Source organism: Cydia pomonella, chromosome 2 (assembly GCF_033807575.1).
Source record: "Cydia pomonella isolate Wapato2018A chromosome 2, ilCydPomo1, whole genome shotgun sequence".
NCBI classification, from domain to species: domain Eukaryota; kingdom Metazoa; phylum Arthropoda; class Insecta; order Lepidoptera; family Tortricidae; genus Cydia; species Cydia pomonella.
The window spans coordinates 17,588,512-17,609,989 of record NC_084704.1 but is presented as its reverse complement, the minus strand read 5'-3'; the positions used below and the strand labels follow the sequence as shown (position 1 = coordinate 17,609,989).

Here is a 21,478-nt window from a genome sequence, read left to right as displayed (position 1 = left end):
TTATGGGAAGAGCAGCCTGAACCCACTGTGTATTGCTCAGCTCCATATTCAACACCATCTCCAAAGTCACCCCGAGCTCACGATCGATATCCTTTGCCTCGTTAACAAATTTCCATGTTAGGGATGTTCTAAGGATGTAAGTCATTCGAGGCGTGGCAAAGCAGTTCCGCAACAGAGTCAAGGCAACATGGGATGACAAATTGAGCAAATGGTCCCGAACAGCAACGAGAGCATCTCTTTTGACCTGTAGAGCAGCGCCGACTCGGTCACAAAGAATAGGCGCCCCCAATAAAGATAACCCTGACTTATTTTAGGGGTTAGAATGATCGCATTCTAACCCCTGGCAATAAAGACTCCAAATCGTCTAAATGGGATTCCGACATCGGCCCGCACGTAAAGAGCTCGCACTTTGTTGGGTTCACCTCTAAACCCACATCTTTCAAGGCTGGTACCAACTGCTGTAGGTCCTCCATAACTTTGCCCGGCTTTACCCCAATAGTACCATCGTCAAGATACCACACGTTAAGCGGAAACTTGAGCTTGACAATGGCCTTCTGTATAGCTAGGCAGAAAATCAGGGCACCCAAAGGATCACCTTGTTGTGCTCCAACCTGTGACATAATTAATTCCTCCTTTAAGTAAAGATAAGAAGGGGTAGAATAACATTGATACAAAAACGGGTAGAGAGAGAACGGGCGAGGGCCCATTAGTTTGAAGTTATAAACATCTGACATTAGAACGTTTGTGGTGCGCGTCCCGCGGCCGCTGCTGGAAACCATCGCGAGCGCAGACTTCTGGCCGAAAAGGCAAATCTATGGAGCCCAAACACGATGGAGTTATGATGAGTAGATTAGGAGTTCTGGTGTCCAATTCCTGACTCCATCATGAGACCCTGGACGTCATCTAGATCGATGGTGCTCGTCAAGGCAAATCTATTGAGCCCAAACACGATGGAGTTATTATGAGTAGATTAGAAGTTCTGGTCACCAATTCCTGACTCCATCATGAGACCCTTCACCTCATCTAGATCGATGGTGCTCGTCAAGGCAAATCTTTTGAGCCCAAACACGATGGAGTTATGATGAGTAGATTAGGAGTTCTGGTGACCAACTCCTGACTCCATCATGAGACCCTGGACCTCATCTAGATCGACGGTGCTCGTCAGGGCAAATCTTATGCGCAAACGATTGACATCTTGGCTTGGCACCCTGGGTGCGTAGCCAACATGCCAATCGTTTACGCTACGACAACGAAACGATATCAGTCTCTATCGCACTAATATACGCAAACGATTATCATCTTGACTAGGCGGCATGGGTGCGTACCCAACATGCCAATCGTTTACGATACGACAACGTAACACTATCTGCCTCTCTATCGCACTAATATACGTAAACGATTGGCATCTTGGCTAGGCACCATGGGTGCGTAGCCAACATTCTAATCATTTACGCTACAACAACGAAACACTATGTGTCTCTCTATCGCACTAATATGCGCAAACGATTGGCATCTTGGCTAGGCACCTTGGGTCAACCAACCCAATTCTTGGGTAGCCAACTCAATTCAAGTTATACAATTCATGCTGTGACTTTCTGCTAATTTAGCCATAAGCGCATGTTTACTATCTATTTCATTTTCCATTGGTGTGAAAGAGATAGAATAAAGAGCAAGGGTTATAGTACATCCTGTACACGACTACTGTGCATATAAAATAAAATAAAGAGTGCCCATATGATATAACACTAAAACTAATATGGCTTGAAATTATATTGAAAACTATCAAGATTATTCTTGTCTGCATTGAAACGCGCGTCGCGTTGCCAGCGCTCGCGTACCGAGCGCCAACGCCATCTATCGAGCGTTATTTCATGAAATCGGAGAACGCTCCAAGGAATAAGGGCTCTTAAGCGTTTTAGACCAATTTCGTTTTAGACGAGAAGCGTTTTAGACTAGATGCCAGGTGCGTTTTAGGCAATTTGCTGTTTAGACCAGCTGCTTTTTATTGTTATTTGAGTGAAATCCGTGGATTCTATTGAAATAGTTTAATAAGTAAAGTACATGTTTACACAATGAGATATATACAAAATACAAATATCTAAAACCATGACAGTGTTCTTATTACAAATAATAACATAAAGGTTTAACACTTTTTAGACCAGTTGCTTACTTAGACCAGCTGCTTTTTTTAGATGAAATGATACTAACCCAACTGTCAATGTACCGTTGAATTACGTATTATGCACTTTTATGTCTCTTTCTTTTTGCTAATGACGTGAAAAGGACAATGACAATATAATCCAAATATTTCGAACTTGTATTAGGCCCCGCACGTGGAAATGACATTAGAATATAAAGGTCACCTGAATTTTATTTTATCTCACTCTTCACATCAAATTACCCTTGTTCGACTGCTGACGTGAAAAATATCAAAAGTAACTGAATGCGTGCAGTAAGTCTGTGAGACGTGTCACGATCGCGGTTTTCTCCAAAACAAGTAGCATAACTTCTTCTCTGTATGATTTACATTAAAGTTTTATATATCATTAGAAAACAAATATGCGTATCGACATGCAAAAATTAGTTAAATAATTTATCAGGAAAGCCTTCAATCTTAATAAAAGGACACAAACTGTACTTTTACATATCATTGATCAATAAAGGGAATAATAATTTTGTTTACTTTTTCGCCTTCGCGCAGCACAAATGGCTCTTGCCAATAATTTTGGATTTAAGTTCATAATTTACTACCTATCCTAAGTACATGTACAAATACTAGGAACGTTAAAAAGCGCCATCGTCGGGTCAACGAGGCGCTTTTAAAATTCTCGTGTGTATGAGGCCTAAGGATCTTATCCTTTGTCAACGAAACTACGTCGGCTCCGTTAGGCCTCCACATATCTCTTCATACTTACAGGGTGTCAGATGCGGGGGCCATGTGCCGCACGGACAACCACCGAGGCTGCGGCGTGATGCACTTGCCGCGCGGCACCATCGCCGACAAATATGCGCGTGCTGCTCGCGCCACACCCGCTTGCTCTTGTTTTGTCAGCGATGCTGAAAAACCAGTAAAAGATTATACTAAGAAGCTTTGCTCTTATAACAAACTATTTAATATAACAAACTTGCCATTATAAGACATAATGGAGCGTACCTAACCGTTCACATTTCGCCTAGCTATTCTCAATAATGGAATAAGATGATAATGAATGATAATGATATTAGAATTATTCAACGAGAATTTCTCGTAAATACTAGTAGGTATATGATAGTGTATGGCTGAAATAATCTCAATCATAATTGCTGCTAAAAATGTTCGAAAAATAAAATGATGATTAATATAGTTTGTTAAAAGGTTTCAGCATGTGCGTATACAAAATACTTACCATCGTCTAAAATCCTGGGTCTCTCTTTGGTCGCAGCTATGCTGTCTACTGCCGATACCACATTTTCCAACTCCACAATCTGAGGACTTTCTCTGGCCAAAGACCTGGTGTCACCCACTGCAGACAGGGCTGAAAAGGCAGTTCCAAGTCTTTCCAGGCGGTTCAGAGCCGAAGGGGTTGGGAACCTTACGGTCTTAGCGGTGGTGCCCTCCCGGTCATCTGGGTCCAGGTCTTCACCGTCGTCCATAGCATAGTCATCATCCATGTCTAAATCCTGAAAATATATTACGTACTTAAACTACGACAAAACTTGCCTTCGAATTGGATTTCAAATAAAAACCGGCCAAGAGCATGTCGGGCCACGCTCAGTGTAGGGTTCCGTAGTTACTCTTCCGTCACAATAAGCTAAACTGGAGCTTAAAGTATAGTAAATTGTTAACCAAGAGATGAAACGGTACCTTTCACGCGAGTTAAACAAATAGGCAAATTTGCATAATCAGTACCTAATTAAAGTAAGTCTTTTTACTATGAAGGGGAAACTTTTTGCGATAACTCAAAAACAGCTAAACTGATCATGTCCGCTATAGTTTTCATTTAATGTATTTCTTAAGCTCTACTTCCACGATTTTTTTCATATTTTTTGGACCTATGGTTCAAAAGTTAGAGGGGGGGGGGGGGACACATTTTTTTTTTCTTTCGGAGCGATTATCTCCGAATATATTCACTTTATCAAAAAATGTTTGTTGAAGACCCCTATTAGTTTTGAAAGACCTTTCCAACGATACACCACACTGTAGGGTTGAAGCAAAAAAAAAAAAAATCACCCCCAATTTACGTGTAGGGGAGGTACCCTAAAAAAATTAAATTTTTAGATTTTATTGTATGACTTTGTCGGCTTTATTGATTTATATATCCATGCCAAATTTCATCTTTCTAGCACTAACGACCACGGAACAAAGCCTCGGACAGACAGACAGGCAGACAGACGGACATGGCGAAAATATAAGGGTTCCTAGTTGACTACGGAACCCTAAAAAGGAAGGATTCCGACTTAGGAATTAGGATATACCCTTAAATACCTGTAATAAGGGTATATCCTACTTCATGATATACACTTACTGGTATTTCATATTTCAATGAGTATTGTTTAACAAAAATAGCTGATCGTGGGGCAGACCAACATGAAAAAGGTTATTGACATTTTTGAATTACAGAACCCTAAAAAGCATCCAGGCGTCTAACATTTTTAGACATCCGGTTAATGCGAGTAACTGACATAAGCCTACTTCGGATTATGTTAGTAATTTAGTCGAGTGGCGAGTATTTCGGTTACTACGTAAAATCGGTCATCTGACCAAAAAACGTTCGCACTGCAGACGAGCGTGTATAAGTTAGTAGGCAGAGTTTCAGAATAAAAGGCCGGTTCGGCCTACAGTAAGTTAGTATATTTAGACTTTGTTTCTGGATATGATTTATTAATAAAAGGAAAATAAAAATCAAAGACTTCCAGATAATGTGCAATCAATCATCAATCAAAGCGCAATGGTTTGGGATCAAAAGAGCTCAGGAAAGAAGCCGGCGCAGACGTAAATAAACTTCTATTTTAGGAGTAACGAGTAATGTCGGTTAGGATTACTTCGCCCCTAATAGTCGGTATTGTTTTTATTCATAACGCAGGATCTGGTTTCTAATTTTTACTGATAAATATATTTACAAGGGTCGTACACATGTTATTGCATCCCTAACTTGTTCGCGTCTATCCTGTAGGCGTGGAATAAGTTAAAATAATCGAATGGTAATTTTTACGCTGCACCCTTACTGGCGGTGTTAATTTTTTTGAGCTTTTAAGACTCAAATAAGATAAACATGTTATATTCATGTACTTAGGTTAGAGATGAGTAAATACTGAGTATATACTCAGTATTTACTCAAAGCACCCGATAACTAGGTACCCGTATTTACTCATTTAGGTGGGTAAAAACGATTGCAAAGAAAAAAATAAAAAGAGGATTTAAGAACTAAGTTGTTTTTTAGGGTTCCGTAGCCAAATGGCAAAAAACGGAACCCTTATAGATTCGTCATGTCCGTCTGTCTGTCCGATTATGTCACCGCCACTTTTTTCCGAAACTATAAGAGCTATACACACCACAGCTTCACAGCTTTTTAAAGCATACTGTCAGACGTTCTACACCTGCAGTCTGTGGGTAAATTTTACCCAAAGGTCATACAACGCACTGAGAGTCCAGTATAACAATGTCTTGAGGATGCTGTTGCGACTGCCCAAGCACTGTAGTGCATCTAGCATGTTTGCGGAAGCGCGAAGTGATGACTTTTTCGCAATCAGACGCAAGCGTGTTGGATCACTACTTAGGCGAGTGCGTTGCAGTGGCAATAGCCTCCTCAGGATATTGTCGGAAAGCTTAGACTGCCCTACAACAAAATACTGGGTCGAAGTTGCCATTGGAAGGGCCAAATAGGAAGTTTTTTGTTTTTATTTGGTTTTTGTTTTTATTTTATGTTTGCTCAAACTAACATAGTTATTAAGTCTAGAGTATAAGTACTAACATAATATGGATCTTTGATCTGAAATAAATATATTTTTTTTTTATACTGTTCAACCTTGGTAAGTAGATGTACCTATTCTATGAACCGCATTAGGATTTTTACACAAAAATAGAAAAAAAAAACAATAAATTTTGGGGGTTCCCCATACTTAGAACTGAAACTCAAAAAATCTTTTTTCATCAAACCCATACGTGTGGGGTATCTATGGATAGGTCTTTAAAAATGATTTCTAATATCATTTTTTTCTAAACTGAATAGTTTGCGCGAGAGACACTTCCAAAGTTCAACAGAATGAAAAATCTAAAAAAAATATATGATATACATTGCCATGCAAACTTCCACCGAAAATTGGTTTGAACGAGATCTAGTAAGTAGTTTTTTTTAAAACGTCATAAAATTTTAAAAAAAATCTTTCATCAAACATACGTGTGGGGATAGGTCTTCAAAAATGATATTTAGGTTTCTAATATAATTTTTTTCTTAACTGAATAGTTGGCGCGAGAGACACTTCCAAAGTGAAAAAGATTGTGTCCCCCCTCCCTGTAACTTCTAAAATAACGGAATGAAAAATTTAAAAAAAATATATGATATACATTACCATGCAAGCTTCCACCAAAAATGGTTTGAACGAGATCTAGTAAGTAGTTTTTTTTAATACGTCATAAATGGTACGGAACCCTTCATGGGCGAGTCCGACTCGCACTTGGCCGCTTTTTATCGAAGAGTGTTAACGTGTATTAACAATATTTACATAATAAAAAACATATAGGACGCTTAATTAAAAAAAAATGGGAATCATCAGTGAGAGGCAAATTGTGATAATGCATACTAAACAATTTTGTTTTAAATAAGATATATTACTTTAAAATTATGGGACTTAATTTCTACTTCTAAGAACTTCTATCGATGTTCTAGATAGCTGCATTTCGCGCAAAAGTGCGTGTTTACGCTGCACTTACGACCTTTTATTAAGGGTTTTTCAAAGAAAACTCAAAAATATCTCAACCAATCATTTTCAAAGTATTTTTTTCAGTACTTTATTCTACGGCTAATCTCCCGATACTTTTTCATAATTTCTTTGAATGTTAAGTAGTTCGAAAGTTATAAAGGATCATTATTTCGACCTTCAGAAACTGATTTTTTCTAAAAGTATCCAATTTATCCATAAAAGTTTTGTATAAATACTGAGTATTTACGCGTGAGAATTTACTAACTAACCATCTCTAACCGAGGTCATTAACTTTGATTGTATTGTCCACAGAAGAGACCTTTTCTGAAATAAGTACCTATGTTTGACCCATTAAAAGTGAATAATTATTACGTAGTCCTCGTACTCGTAAATTACGTTGATATCTACAGAAAACCGAAGTACAACAAGTTTCTCTACTTATAATAATATTACTGATTTTACAATTTTATTTCACTTCCAATTACCAAAATGTGGTAATATAATTTGCCCGCCAAACAACATTCCTTCTCCCTGAGTGTACGTGTACATGAACTTTCGTGGTTGCCTTACCGGAATGCGCACACCTATCTACTATCGTTGATACAATTAACTGGCCATTCGTAAACCTTCTTGAAAGGAGATAAAGTCTATCAATGCTCACTTACTTGTACCTAAGTAAGTTATACAATTACAAGCTAAGACCCTATAAAGTTCGTAAAAGCTGCATTGCGTTGCAGGTGCTAGGTGCTGGCTGGATTCCTTGTTGAGTTAAATGCCCTTGTAAAGAGATCGTATATTTTATTTAATAGTTGAGAGAAGACGACTATAGGGTAGACTTACAATTACAACTATTCAAACTATCTATTTGAAATAGAGGTGTATTGTCAAAGAAAACTTTGTAGCGACGTAAACTTACTGCCATCATTCGACACATAATTAAAATTTTTAGAACGTCATTTGACTTTAATGCTTATTAGGTATTTCACTGATATGTGTTCAATTTGTTAAATATCAAAAAGTGGCGCCATCTTACCGGGCACTACCTAAAGGTTATGGCTTATGGCGCCATCGCTCGAAACGACGCTACCTTTGATCTATTAGATATACCTATATTTCAAATTCACTTTGGTGTGCGTCATGTGTTGAACAAATGATACTATATTAGTGCACCTGCTATTTTAATATGCTGGGCCATGTTACCCGCCGGGCCTTATATGCCTCACCTATCTTAGGTATAGGTACTGAAATGTGACCAGACGCGTTGCGTTGGCATGTGTATTTAAAAGACAGTATCTAGCGCAAAATTAAATTCTGGTTTTCGATGAGTTAATTAGTTTCCTGGGCATTTTCCGCAAATCGACAATCATTGTGCCTATTTTGTGTAAAACGCGGGGTACCTGGCTTAAGTCTTTTACAGAAAATAACTTAGACCGAAATACAAACACAGGTTACCTAAACCATATGTTAACCTGTCACTTACTTCAAAAAACGCCTATATCATGTGCATCACAATCTACAACAAATTACCTGATCATTTTAAAGACATGGATCTAAAGCTGTTTAAGTCGAGCACAAAAAAGTGGCTTATAAAAGAATGTTTTTACTGTATAAATGATTATCTAAGTTTCTCATGAGTGTTACTAGTATGTAAGTTAATATGTTAACATAATTATATGTGTATACTGTAAATGTATGTACACCTGAAAAGGTAAAGTTTCGGTGTGACTAAATATTCAATTGTATATTCGACCTACAATGTAACCTGATTCTTACATACAATAAAAAACTTTGAACTTTGAACTTTGAACTTTGAAAAAAGCTTACACAGAATTTCTTATGTTTATTGCCCATAGGTGTGTTACCTGAAGTTGATTCCAGCTATGTTACTAACCGGTAGCACTTCAGAAGCTCGTAGAATATCAATCGTGACAACCCTACTTAACGACCGTACAGTCATGCGCAAACGACATAATTGAGATGCGGTGAGCCTCGCCTGCCCTACGTCCGGTCCTCGAGCTTTCTTTGTGTACGGACATCATCAATGGTAGTGGACGTGGATACTGTCCACAATTCGTGTTCAAAAATAGCTGTAACAGTCTAATAGGGTTGTTTCCAATTTTTTGAAACGCTTGTATTACGTTCTATATTAACTAAAAGTTGCCCTAAAATTCAACTTTTATGCTAAAAACGGCTTTAAATATGTTAAATTAACAAAATATATTTTGCTTCCGTCCGTTCCGTCCGCTACTCGTAATGCTGGTAGCAGTCACACAGTACGCGTACGGTTCAAGTGAAATATGAGTAAACTATTGTATTCGATTATTCTCTTCCTCGTCTTGTTGTATCCTATCCTAAAGGAAGCTGATTTTCATGACAGTGACTGCCATCCTAGAGGGGAAACAAACCATACTATGACAAGGGTTGCAAGACTTGCAAGGGTTTCAAGGCACGAGGGTTATGTTATAATAGTACATTTCAATGCAAGTGTGTAATTATTTACACACATTAATGATAAAAGACACGGGACAAGTAAATAATGACACTTGCACACGTACATTGAACGACGTTTTTTACGGTTTACAACGGTTACGTACGTATTACACTCAAACGTTACAGTTACGAATTTACCCTTTTTTTTAATGTTATAGGACATTATTACATAAATTGTCCAAGTCCCACAGTAAGCTCAATAAGGCTTGTGTTGAGGGTACTTAGACAACGATATATATAATATATAAATATTTATAAATACTTAAATACATAGAAAACACCCATGACTCAGGAACAAATATCCATGCTCATCACACGAATAAATGCCCTTACCAGGATTTGAACCCGGGACCATCAGCTTCGTAGGCAGGGTCACTACCCACTAGGCCAAACCGGTCGTCATACCCTTGAACTTGAATAATATTGTTAATTTAGCACTAAATAGTCAATAGTTCGTGTCATTCACGGTGACGCGCAGATTTGTCAAATCTAACCTTTAATAAAATGACATTACGAGTCAGAGCACGCGTCTTGGTGAACGGCACGATCTGATTGATACACTACGTTCAGCGATGATTTATATTGTAAAAATTAATCACAACAGCTCATTACATACTTAAGTTGATTTTTTTTTTCCAAGTCAACGTGGCAATGATATTTCAGTCTGTCAATAATTTAAAAAATGTTTTAGTGAAATATTATAGTATATATTTGAATAAATACATATTTAATTAATATCATTTAATATATTTTTCAAGTCAGCAGCTAGAACATGGGTAATTTGCTGCTTAATAACAGTGAGCAAAATCGCATTTTGCTCACTGAGTGAGACAAAATAACACTCAAGTGACCTTTATATTCGAATGTCATTTCAACGTGCGGGGCCTAATACAAGTTCGAAGTATTTGGATTCTATTGTCTTTGTCCCTTTCACGTCATTAGCAAAAAGAAAGAGACAAAGAGACAAAAGTGCATACGTAATTCAACGTAATTGACGGTTTATAATAGACCCCCGAAATAAGTCAGACCACATCGTTCCAAAACACCCTACGTGTCTTCATTCGTAATAATTAATTAATGAAATAAAAGTTTAAAATTTAATAAAAACACCATATTATACGTATTTTATTACACAATGAAAACAATAAACTTACACAAATTTACGCAATTGTTACGCAGTAAATAATTCCACTTAACTATTTTTAACGATCTCTACTATAGTTGACAAATAGTAGTATCCGCAATTCGGACCGTATCTTACAAAGTTTTTATTTACAAAAAAAAAGTTGGCGATTGAACTGTCAATTGATGTTCGTTAATTCATTACGTTCGTATTATTTTATTGAAAGTTCTTTCGTTTTGTTTTATTGCGCTAATTAAACTTAATTGTTAGAATATTTTCAGAAAATATGAGTGAAATAGTGTTGAAGACGGATTACATTTTTTCAGGTTGTATTTTTTGATGGCTGACTGTGACTGTGAAAATTTTTGTGTACTACACGAGATCAAAGTTATTTACATCTCGTGCGCTTTTGAGTCCCTTACTACGCTCAACATTCTACATTAGATTCACTCGCTACGCTCGTGAATCTATTATAGAATCTTTCGCTTGCACGGGACTCAAAACAAGCACTCGAAGAAATATCAAACTTTGCTCTCTTGTTGTACAAATAACTATTTTGGACGTAAGAAACGTGTAATGGAAATAAAAATATAGTTGGTGTAGACGGATAGATTTTACGGTCAAAAACAAATTTAAAAAGTTGGAAAAGTAAAAAGCACTACACTAGTTCGCAAAAACTTTCTTTGCGAACACTAAACAGCTTCGTAAAGTGGCACTTTTTGAGCAACAGTATTTAAAAAAAATTGCCGTCGAGTAAACTACAAAATTGTTCACCACACCAACGCGAGGAAAATACTAACTATAAAACAAAATCAAATCCAAATGAACGTTAACAAATATTTATCATTCAAAATCATCATTTAAAAGTAAATTCTACCTACAACATAAGGAAATAACTCAAAATTTGCATCAAATTACTTTCTTATCCGTTTTGAACAATCAAGGGAGCCTTTATGAGCTAGTGTGGTGAAATAGTACATCTCAATGCTAGTGCGGAAAGTATGTCATGATCGCACCGCATTCACCGCAAAGAATGACATTTCCGCACGTGTATCTTGTAAATATAAAATATTATACTATTATTACCTAAGTCTCGTTATTTACGTTTATTTGTGTATCGTATATTTAAATTGTATGAAAACAATATCGAATGTTGCCTTTGAAAACTTAAAACATTCTTGCAGTAAGAAAACACGCCTCTTTGACAGGCATTTCGACAGCTATTACATTCCATTCAGACAACTTATTAAGAACGGGTTTTCAATATTCAATATTAAAAAATAAACGTGTTATAATGATGAAAAGGTAAGTATGAAATATGCTTATATTTATTATTTTCACATTAACAATAGGTTTTCATGTTGATTACGAATTTTAAAGGAAACTGGCATTAACACTCATCAATAAGTAGTTAATGAATTGGAACAAGTGAAAAAGTAATAAAACCGGCCAAGAGCATGTCGGGCCACGCTCACTGTAGGGTTCCGTAGTTACTCTGCCGTCACAATAAGCTAAACTGGAGCTTAAAGTATAGTAAATTGTTAACCAAGGGATGAAACGGTACCTTTCACGCGAGTTAAACAAATAGGCAAATTTGCATAATCAGTACCTAATTAGGTAAAGTAAGTCTTTTTACTATGAAGGGGGAACTTTTTGCGATAACTCAAAAACAGCTAAACTGAGCATGTCTGTTATAGTTTTCTTTTAATTTCTTTTTTAAGCTCTACTTCCACGATTTTTTTCATAATTTTTGGACCTATGGTTCAAAAGTTTGAGGGGGGGGACACAATTTGTTTTTCTTTCGGAGCGATTATCTCCGAATATATTCACTTTATCAAAAAATGTTGGATTAAGACCCCTATTAGTTTTGAAAGACCTTTCCAACGATACCCCACGCTATAGGGTTGAAGCAAAAAAAAAAATTCACCCCCACTTTACGTGTAGGGGAGGTACCCTCAAAAAAATTAATTTTTTAGATTTTATTGTACGACTTTGTCGGCTTTATTGATTTATATATCCATGCCGAATTTCAGCTTTCTAGGACTAACGACCACGGAGCAAAGCCTCGGATAGACAGACAGACAGACAGACAGACAGACACAGACAGACGGACATGGCGAAACTATAAGGGTTCCTAGTTGACTACGGAACCCTAAAAAGCACTAGTTCGCGAAATCCAACTTTCTGCACGCTAAACAACTACGTAAAGTAGCACTTTTTGAGCAACTGTATTAAAATAGTACATTACGATACAAGTGCGAAAAATAGGAAAATCGAAACGAGTGGCGATAAATTAAAACACGACCGAAGGGAGTGTTTTAAATCGACATGAGTTGCGAATTACCTATTCGCACATGTATCGTACTACGTTTTACAGTACATATGGCCCTTTAAATGTTCGACACAGTAACGTAATATGCAAATTTTCGCACTAGTGCGGTAAAGTAGCACCATATGTACTGTAAATAACAATTTTGTTATTCGTGTGACCCTTGCGGTATTACGGGCTAAATATAAATTGTTGTGATAATAATTGCCATCTCAGAAAAACCCGATTCTTCCATACACATAATTATTAAAAGAACTGGTGTATTTCCATATGAGTTTACGGCCCTTCTCAAGAATATTCGTCATTTAACGGTATATTTTTTAGGAATCTTTTATTGCCCATCGCCAAGCTTCCAAGACAATTAGCTCGGTATACCTATATGTATATAGCAATGAAACATCCACCATTGAAGCAAGCAATCTGTCTATTTATAGCCCGCTACAAAATTTTGTATTCATTAAAAATTGACATGCTAAAAGTAGTGGAAGAGATTATTAATTGCGTAAAGCGTTTTTGAGGATTTGACCCCCGTAAGTTCCGTGAAGATAGGCTCTATGTTCTTGACTTCTAGTAGTATTACCCTGGATTGTGGTTGGTGTGACATGCGCTTGGCCGGTTTTCTATCCTTTAAATTACAAGCTGCTGAGTACGAGTTTATCACCTGTCTGGACCAACTGTATTTAATCGTGATAGCTCGCTTCCGTAGCACCTGTCAACCGGCCAGTGACACGAAACTTTATCCTGTTTTTGACTCAACAAAGCTTGCAAAAATGGTCGCGAGGAATTCTTTAGGTTTCTTTAGCATTTAGAATTACCATTTAGGATCTATAACGATTCAAAGTATGTTACAAACCCATCTCACTTGAAGCTTCCTAGAGTAGGTAGTAATAATTTTGTCAGTCTTTAATGTTTAATGAATATTTCTCATAGCATTCGATGATATGTTTGCTGTGAGGGGCAATAACATTTTTTTTTGTCATGCTCTAAAAGTGGGTCATGTTTGTTCTAAAAAGTGTGGAAGAAAATTATATGTTTCTGCTCTAGGGCACTGTACTTTCTAAGTAGGTTTCTTTCTTTTTGTTTAGGATAAGCAGTTAAAATTTCGGTTTTAAATGGATTTATTGTACAATTTCCATTTTGATAATGAACTCCCCATTCCATAAATAATGATATTTTTACCTAAATTATTAATTAAAAGTACTCTTAAGAAATACTACTGAAGTTTATACTTAGCCGTGTTTTTTAATGCACATGTATTTTACTTTCCTCGTATTCGAACTGAAAAGTAGAGTGTTTAACTCACCACCATTTCAGTCTTGGACTATTGGCGCCCCCACTGCGTTCGAGTACCAAACTACCTCGACAGAAATAGGCGTCTTTCATCCCTTGGTTAACAATCTACTATTAATTATTGCCAAATTATAGTACATTTGCATAAATAAATTTCGTAGTGACCTAGCTATTTCAAGGTTTTATTATTCATTTCGTAGTATGGAATGATATCATCTGCAATTAATTGGTTCTGGTAACTTGTAAACCAAGTCCTGCGGAGATAACCCAAAGGTTATCGGTGACACACAAACCGACAGTCTATTTTAATGGGCTATAGATTACGTAGGTAGATATTTGGTATTGATTGACGACAAGAGTTGCAATTTAATACGATAGTACTGATACAAGAAATAAGCGCGTATCAAACGACGCACACGGAATAGTGGGACATTCCTTTTTCGCTGTAAAAATAAAGATTCTGATTTTGCTTTTTTGGCTTCCGCATTTTATAATCATAATATTTATTTATTTATAAACACAACCACAACCGCTGAATTTATTTTTTTAATACACGTCGGTAGCAAACAAGCATACGGCCCGACTGATGGTAATGCAGTCACCGTACCCTATGGACGTCTGCAACACCTGAGATATTACATGCGCGTTGCCGACCCTTTAAAAACCTGTACACTCCTTTTTTGAAGAACCCCATACTGTAGCCCTTCGGGAAAACCTCGGCAGCTCGGGAGCTCATTCCACATCCGAAGCGTCCGCGGGAGGAAATTCCGCTTATGAACCGCTTTCGACGGGGAATTTCATTTAAAATAACAGAAAAACTGGCCAAGTGCGGGGTGCGAGTTTGTTTAACTCGCGCACCGAGGGTTCCGTACAAACTTTCAATTAACCTAATGTAACTATAAACACGAATGACTTTTGATCGGAAGTATACTAAGCATAATTGGGTACAGTGCCATCTATCGGCAAATTGGCTAACTAATTAGTAAAATAAGTTATTTTTTCAGGGATAATCCTTTATCTTGTGAACCGATCACACTCACGTCACAATGATTTCATGCAGGTATACTGAAGGACGATGGCATAAATTGTTCCCGCGGGAGTTATGGATTGTGAAAAAATCTATAACTCCCGAGGGAATTATAACTTATTTTAAAAATTGTGTCTAGTGAATTAGTATTCATACGAACCAAGTAACGTAAATGAGTTTTACTTTTAAAATACTGACTTTTATATTTAATATTCTTGTTTACGTTAAAAAATATTTAATTTAAAAGCCGTTTAAAATATTTATATATATTTTCAATCGTGGCTGAATGCCGAATAGGTCTGTGCCTTCGATGCCAAACCTGTCAAGAAATGACAATATGCCGGAAAAAGTTTGATATGTCACCGTATTTAAAAATTATTTCGCTTAAAATTTAGTTTTTTCTTAGCAAGTGTGATGAAAAACATTGTATGTAACTTCGGAGGTAATAATATTGCAAACTCGGGTCTCGTTGCACATTCTACTATTTTATTTTTGTTGAGGGAGGTGTCTTGAGTAATTTCAAATAAATAATAATCAAGAATAATAAACATCCGCAAAGGGGGTTAAATTGTAAATTAAATTTGGAAATGATTTCTGATAGTTAAAACAAAGTTTACAAGATAGAGATGTGATTATATTTTTCCTGTAATATTTATGATAATGTTAATGTTATGTAAACAATTCATAATTTTTCGTTGGAAAACTTCGAAGAAAGTGGGAGGGAGAGGGGGGTTTGATACTTTTATCATATTATTTTTGTTATGTTTTGGATTGTTCCATTTTAGCTCTTTCAAATGGGTATTATTTCACTTCACTCACTTGAGCTAGTAACTAGACTTTGAAATTTTGCTCCCTCATCGTATTGGACTTTTTCCGTGGTTAATAAAAGTACAATAAAAAATTAATACTTTCCGGGTTAGTCAGATATGTGTCTCTTGTTACACGAAATAAAAGATTTTTATTTTTATTTTTATTTAGCTATGTATTTTTCACAGTGACATACGGACAGACGGACAGAGTCACACAATAAGGGTTCCTTTTGTACTTTTTTAGTAAGGAACCCTAAAATATCCTTTTAAACGGTAAAAACTAATCTTACAATTTCACTTATTAGCCCCAAGACGTAATAGTATATAACCAAGGGATGAAAGGCACTCATTTTTGTTGAGGTATCCTATCCTTATTTTTAGTTTTGATACGTTTTCATGAAAACTGTTAAAGCTACAATAATAATGTCTTCAAATAGTTTATTCGCCATTAATTTATTTCCACAATATTGTCTTTGAAAGTATGTATATCGGTAGGACTTATAGTTTTCAAATTATGCTTAAGTTCCCCTTATAATATTTGCGTCCGAAAACTATAGTGGGATAAGTAAAAACAGCGAGTTTTAGATTTTGTCTCAGGCGATGCTGCTTAGCACGATTGTTCCTTAGATCAAACTAAGTAGCCACGTAGCTCGTGATTACCCCCAAATAATCTATGCAATGTTTCTTCCTGCTCAGCAACTAGGACAAGTTATAAGTACATCAAGTTCGTATAATTTAGGGACGACTAATTCATATTCGAAATAATAAAAAAATATTTTTCACAAATAATCAAATTTTATAAATATTTTTAAGTATAATTTTTATAAATTGGCACTAATTTATAAAAAAAAAAGATAATTCGCCCATTTATTCTTTATTCTTAAAAGTATCATTTCCAAGTTAGGCGCTCGTACATTAATGGCCAAAGCTCAAAAACACTGAACTTGGTACCTATTTTAAAAGTATGAATACAAAGTTCTAATGCTTGTGCAATAAGTTTTTGCCCTTTTTTGGTACACATTTGTTGTTTTTTTTCATACAAACTTTCAAGGAACAAATATAAGTAGAATTTAAGCACAATTTAAAAACTATACTAGTCTTAGTTAAAGTCTTAACAATATGCTATCCAAAGACAATATTGTACAGAACTCTATGGAAAATATACTTCTACTAGGTATTTTTATTGTAGCTTTCACTGTTCTCGTAAAAAATTATATACCTAAACAGAGCCGCACTATATGAATCTTCGAATCAGGCGAACTACTAATATAATTATTATTTGAATAGTATCTACTATCTACATACGTACATAGTTTGACAACATATCCCTTTTAGCAGTCTGCGTCGCTATAACCCGCCTTTATATATCTAGCCACGGGCGAACCAGCACAAGTGAGATCTCACATTGCGCAGTTAATTGATGACGGGTTGCAAATTAAACTGGCTTCTGTTTAATAAGCAATGGGAATGCAATGCTTGATAATAAACCTAAATAGAAATTGCGCTATAATGCGACGTTGCATTATATTTATCGGCAGTTTATAGATAGCTTGAGGGCAGCGGCTATTTTCCTCGGTTATGCAAGGTTCACGTTTGCTGCCACTCTGCTGCGTCAGTCTATCTCGGGTTAAATTCCCAGTCTACTAAAATAAATAAGTACTACTAATTATGCCATATTTCCAGAATAGGATTAATTCGAGCTTCAAATATCTCATTAAATAAATCTATTTATTTGGCTTGGAAGCTTGATTTCCTATTCTATCACTATGTATAAGTAAGTATGTATGTATTATAATCATCATAATACATATAATAATATGGCTTGTTTCTATCAAATCGGTTATTGAAATAAAAATAATAATCGCCTAATTAACATCTAATACCCTGACTTATGTCACAATCCGTGATCGATTGAAGAAAACACGATACCTAATTAAAAAGCCCTAAACCTTAAAATAGTGCGTCATTGACCCAACGGATTACCCATTACAACATTTAGACGTGTCTAACAAGAAATATTAATAACGTAAGGTATGTGGCATAACCCTACCCGTATAATGCGTACCTACCAAATAAATAAGTACCTTACTTATTTATTTGGTAGGTACGCATTATAATTTGATTGACGGTGAAATTAAAAGATAACGCTAAACTTACGATATACTTTAAGTCCTTGGCTTCAAATGTGGTCATCTCGTTTAATATACCTACCGTATGATAAGAAAGTCTATACTAGCCAATTCTTGAACTTCAATAAAGCTCCATCTGATCTTGTATACTAGTATGACCTCTTATTGACCTAGATTACCGTCTATAGATAGGCGTAGAACAAGTTCTTTGACAAAGTGTACTATGTAATTATATTTTTTCTTAGAAAGGCATCACGTTTTACTAGATCAGTAAGTACGTTGGTGGTAGCTCTCTAGTAGATATGTTTACAGTAACATTGTAGGTACCTACCCGTGCGGCCGTGTTGCGATCTCTGGCCACGGCGACCGCTGAAGAAACTTATACTGACGGATTTCTCGGAAAATGCTATTACGGAATGTAGTTACTTATTATTATTAGCATCGTATTATTAGAGATGAGGTAAATCGAGTGTTAGAAAATATATTTATCCAAAAATAGACCCCAATTGAAATACGTAATGATTTAAAGTGAAATCTACATATATTAAGTTTTTGGCAAAAATTTCATTTTTGGTACAAGCTTTTATTGCTGACTGTACTTTTCTTTCCACAGGCAACTTATTAGACTGCCACCACCTTACCATGCTTATTGATGACTCATCGAGCCAATTCTAAAAACCCCAAACACAATTAGGTTGCGTTGTTTTATCACAGAGTTCCTATGGCCACCTCCTGTCTTTATCATCAGATCAGTTCAATGGTACCATAATATTGCATTATCACTGTACTTATATATGTTATAGTGTGTAAATTTTCAGCTTCATCGGAAACCAGGAAGTGGGTCAAATTTAACTTGCAAGATTTGACCCGTATATACATTGCAAGTTAATAAAAAGCTTGTAAAAAGCTGTGATGGCGAAGCTGTTAGTAGCGAATGCTTAAACATTATTTCATAAAGCACTAACACTGCATCATGAGCTTGGGGCTACCCCCATTAGTTTAAAAGGTTTAAATACAAATTTCGTAGTTACGTACTTATATTTTAAAGGCTTTCTTTTGTCCATAAACTGCGTCGACTAAACAATTAGATGTAGGTAATGGTAGCGACCATCTAAGCTAACTTTGCGTCGACTAAGTGAGGGTGTGTTATTAATTTGACATAAATAATGACATTGCAACACTTTGTCATTACAATTTAAATGCCTTGCACGGTAAGCTGTTAGCGTAGTGCGACTATAGGTAATTTTACCCACTAAAATTTATTGACAAAATGAAAACAAAACAACCTTGTTACAGAAAGCGTACCAACTTTTATTGCATTTGAGTCGTTAAAACGGATCATTCGTGGTATACACAAATAGATTGGTTTCAGTCCCTAGTAGCTGACGACATTGTCTAATGGGTCTGAGTCTGAACATGCCAGACGGTGGCAAACAACGATGACATCACACACGGGACAAGATAATTGATACGTCTCGCCGTTTTGTTTGATAGGCCTTAATAGTGCGATGTCATAATTGTGTGTAACACTTAAATTATGGCCAGGCATTGTTAACGGAGTTTATTAGCATTTTAAAGCCCTCTTAAAGAAGCTTTCTTTGTTGAAGTTAACTTTCTTTCTTGGTAAATATAAGTTTAGTTAGTTATGTTTTGTCGTATTTGGTATTCTCTGCACCCGAAGTTTTTTTTATTTATTCTTTTGTTTAAAAACGGTTGGGATCTGCATCCTTTAAGGGGAAGAATAGCTTTGCGATCCTAGCGAAATAACGGTACCTTTTCTATGAAATTCCATTTCGGGAGAAAATGTTTTCCACTTACTAAATCTTAACAAATCATTTTGATTTTGATGTCGATCGTTTTAGTATAATATATTCCAGGTTTATGTTTCAATTTAATTTATTTTTCAAATTTAAAAAAAAAGGAAAGCCTAATAAACCTAGCTAGGATTCCATTGTGTGTGATTCCAATGGAAAATATTTAGAAGTGGAAAAACGTTTTCTCTTTTCTGTGGACGATCACGTCACACGTGGTATACTTCCCTCTCTTAATAAACTAACTGTACGAGACGATATTTATTTCATCCTTACCTAAATTCATCAGTCATCTTGATACCTCCCGCTATTTTTTATCTGGTGTTTGTGTTGTAGTCCTCTGCCTTTACACGTCGGACCATGGTAACTCTTTATGCCATTTACAATGACTAAGTGTGGCTTCACCATTAATGACAAAATTCTATGAAATTATGACGTCTCCTTCACAATGGGCACTGGTAGATTGATGGATCATGACCACTACACTTTATAAATCAAAGTCACCCGCCGCGTCTGTCAAACTCAAAAACTACTGAACAGAGTTTCATACGGTTTTGACCAATCAATGGAGTAATTATTGAGGAAGGTTTAGGTATATAATTTGTTAAGGTTTATTGTAACCCGTTCGATGCTGAGGCGGGTCGCTAGTAAAAAAAACGGTCAAGTGCGAGTTTTTTTTATTCGCGCACCGAGGGTTCCGTACAAACTTATCTCGTGTAACTATAAAGGCGAAAGACTTTTGAACAGAAGTAACTATACTAAATATTTTTGTGTACAACGCCATCTATCGGCAAATTGTCTAACTAATCTGCGCGATGTAATGGTATGTTGATTTTTCGAGGATAATTCTTTATCATGTAGACCGATTTTAAAAATTCTTTTATTTGAAAAAATGCGGCTAAGTGCGAGTCGGACTCGCCCATGAAGAGTTCCGTACCTTTTATGACATATAAAAAAACTACTTACTAGATCTCGTTCAAACCAATTTTCGGTGGAAGTTTGCATGGTAATGTATATCATATATTTTTTTAGTTTTATCATTCTCTTATTTTAGAAGTTACGGGGGGGGGGGGGGGGGGGGGGGCATTTGACCACTTTGGAAGTGTCCCTCGCGCAAACTAAATATGTATTCAGTTTAGATTTTTTTTTATTAGAAACCTCAATATCATTTTTGAAGACCTATCCATAGATACCCCACACGTATGGATATGATTTGAGTTTCAGTTCTAAGTATGGGGAACTCCCAAAATGTATTGTTTGTTTTTTTTTCTATTTTTTGTGTGAAAATCTTAATGCGGTTCACATTATACATCTACTTACCAAGTTTCATTTCAACAGTATAGATCTTATAGTTTCGGAAAAAAGTGGCTGTGATATACGGACAGACAGACAGACATGAGGAATCCATAAGGGTTCCGTTTTTTGCCATTTGGCTACGGAACCCTAAAAAGGTGTATAATTAAATGTAATTTCATAGTAATTTGAATTCGGAACAGTATTTTGTTAATAAAAAAAAAGTTACCAAGATAGAGGTCTAATTATATTTTTCCTGCAAAATTTATAGTAATGT

At 36.0% G+C, this 21,478-nt stretch overlaps 1 protein-coding gene across 1 annotated transcript in view; it reads right to left on the bottom strand.

The window, feature by feature from the left end:
* LOC133515549 (uncharacterized) overlaps positions 1-21,478 on the bottom strand; it is a 33,001-nt gene that overhangs the window by 8,738 nt on the left and 2,785 nt on the right. The window contains exons 2-3 of the mRNA XM_061848100.1: positions 3,387-3,660; positions 2,916-3,057 (exon numbers count right to left, since the gene is read on the bottom strand). Of these exons, the coding sequence (XP_061704084.1) occupies positions 2,916-3,057; positions 3,387-3,660 (416 nt within the window). The remainder of the gene's footprint in view (positions 1-2,915; positions 3,058-3,386; positions 3,661-21,478) is intronic.